Source organism: Monopterus albus, unplaced genomic scaffold (genome assembly GCF_001952655.1).
Source record: "Monopterus albus unplaced genomic scaffold, M_albus_1.0 scaffold220.1, whole genome shotgun sequence".
Lineage (NCBI taxonomy): Eukaryota > Metazoa > Chordata > Actinopteri > Synbranchiformes > Synbranchidae > Monopterus > Monopterus albus.
Genome location: NW_018128100.1, coordinates 678,846 through 681,384, shown reverse-complemented (window position 1 = coordinate 681,384; position 2,539 = coordinate 678,846). Strand labels below are relative to the sequence as shown.

The 2,539-nt window shown below is 41.2% G+C and overlaps 1 protein-coding gene across 3 annotated transcripts in view; it reads right to left on the bottom strand.

Moving 5' to 3' along the window:
• Positions 1-2,539, bottom strand: part of xrn2 (5'-3' exoribonuclease 2) — a 33,946-nt gene that overhangs the window by 19,865 nt on the left and 11,542 nt on the right. For all 3 annotated transcript variants that reach the window (XM_020619459.1, XM_020619460.1, XM_020619461.1), the window contains one exon: positions 1,881-2,016. In XM_020619459.1, coding sequence (XP_020475115.1) covers positions 1,881-2,016 — 136 coding nt within the window. The remainder of the gene's footprint in view (positions 1-1,880; positions 2,017-2,539) is intronic.

The window sequence follows — 2,539 nt, the reverse complement described above, 5'->3', positions numbered from 1 at the left end:
GTTTGATTAAATGTATATTATACACATCAAACTGGTAAAAAAAAAAGTTAACAAATACTATTAAATCAGTCCAGTTGTTCCAGTTTAGACTCCGACTGCCAGTTCAGAGCACACGTCACGTGGAAGCAAAAAGTCCAAAGACTCTGATACACGTTAATCCGATGCTAAAGTCAGTTTTTATACTTTTTAAATTCTTTGTGAAGCAGCTGACAGAATTCTTCTACATTACTCCACAAGTCTACAAGACGCTGGTTTTCTTTTGAATATGAAACAATTCATTCAGGTACAGCAGCACAAAACAGCTGCACTCTGTTACGGTCACAAACAAAAACCCTATTGACGCGTTTCTAATATCGTCCAGCTCGTTAAAATCATTGAGGGTGGACTACAGTAAATATTAGAAACACCTGTCAGCAGAACACAATTCAGTTACACAGCATCACAAAACAGCTGAATCAACACTTCTGAATCCGTTTGACCACAAACTGGAGGAGGATTTATTGCAGCACTGCTGGATTAGATTGCAATATTCTTTAGAAGGTGTACCTAATAAACTGACAACTGAAATGAATAAACATTTCATTGTTTTGTGGACAAAAACTGGGAAAATAAATCTACAATTACCATAATTTGCTCAAAATGCTCCAAATTTGATTCAGCTGATTCCTTTGTAAGAAGATTCTTCCAATTTGAAGTTAAAAAAAAACAAAAAAAAAAACAAAACCATACGGTCGAATGGTGTCTCCCCCCCCCCCCCATGTTCAATTTGTATAAACTGCCCAAACTGAGTGTCAGCATGAGAAACACTGAAGTCCTCATGGCCTGAAACACACAAAGAATCTGAAAACCTGAGATGTGAACCTCTTCTTTTGTGTTTTGGATAAACTCAGCTCTCGTTTGGCGAGCTGTGCGTGATCACAACTCCGCAGCGGTGGACTGTGAATGCGTGGCAGCAGAGAGCAGACACGTCCCCGTCCGCCGAGGGCCTGCTAATGAATTCATCCAGAACGGCCCCCTGAGACAGGCTTTGGATTGGCAAGCATGTGGAGTCAAGACAGAGCGCACAATCAGCCCAAACAAATCCCCCCCCGCTCAGCCTGAGACACCCTGGCTCTTCTAGAGAGGGCCCACAGCTGATTATTTCAAGATAAAGATCAATATTTTACCACAATAAAATGATTTAGGAAATAATCACACTGCAAACAACTGGACATCAGAAGCTGCAGGTCGGGGTTGATTTGGTTGAGATTCTCGACACTAAGATCGTCTTAACTTTTAAGATGAAGGGAAAAAAAAGGTGTGTCCGAATGAACAGGCATGAGCTTGACAATCAGTTATAAATCTGGAGGAAAGGGGATTCTTTCATTTGTTTATTTTGGTAGCATCTTTGGACTGAGGAGGTCAGTTCCATGTGTTTTGGTCTTACAGCTTCATCTGCTGCTCCGTCGTCATCCCACAGATCACCTGTCAATCAAAGTGTGGGTGGGGCTGTGGCTCACCACGCACTCTTTGTCTAAATGTACGAGGTGACAAATGTTTGCAAACCTCCCTGTGTACATTGTCTGCAATGTATATTCACTGAAAAGTGCGATATGTTATGTTAGTTTGCCTTCAAAGCTTCCTGTCACTGTTGTGCTTTGTCCAGTCTGCTGCCCTCACACATATCATGTGCATTAATGACAAGATGTTATTCTATATTCTCCTTAAAGCTCCACAATTTCCTTAAAGGGCAACCACTACTCAAATAGGATGGAGTAAAATTATTGGGGACTATTTCCAGAGGCAGAAGAATCAGTGGCAGCAGGATGATGCATGTGGGACTGAGTCAGGACAAATGACAGTATGTGTGTTCACTGTGATGAAGGAACAGGTCACCTCACCTGGTAATAGTAGCGCAGCACCCAGCAGAGACCCTCCACATAGGACTGAACCACCTTCTGCCTGAAATCCTCATCTGACACGTCCACATCAAACTTGGTCTTGTAGTATCTCTGCTTCCAGCCTTCCTCCCACAGCCTGCAGCACACATGGTTACACTTTACTGTTTACAGGATCTTCATAAAGACACACTGTGCTGTGGAATAAAACTAATCTCAACAGTTAACAAGGATAAAGACAGAATATGTACTGTGTACTTCGACAAAAAGATATACTGACAAACTATTTTTCACAAAGAAAACACGACCAAAACTGAAAAGAACTAAAATACAATTAGAAGACTCAGTGGATGTGTGACAAACTATTTTTCACAAAGAAAACAAGACCAAAACTGAATTAAAAGTAATGTACAGAACTAAAATACAATTAGAAAACTCAGTGGATGAAGAGACTGAGCTTGATTCAACATATCTAATGATAAATGTGCAGTGTAACATCTACAGGCGGTGTCATCTATCGCAAAGTTAGCAGAAGTTTTAGTTGACACCCAGCGTCCACGTCCCTGCAGAAATAGATTCAGTCACATTCAGACTAAAACCCTGTCCACAGGGTTCAGCTGTGAACCATGGATCTAAGGCCCAAATAACATCACATCAGCAGG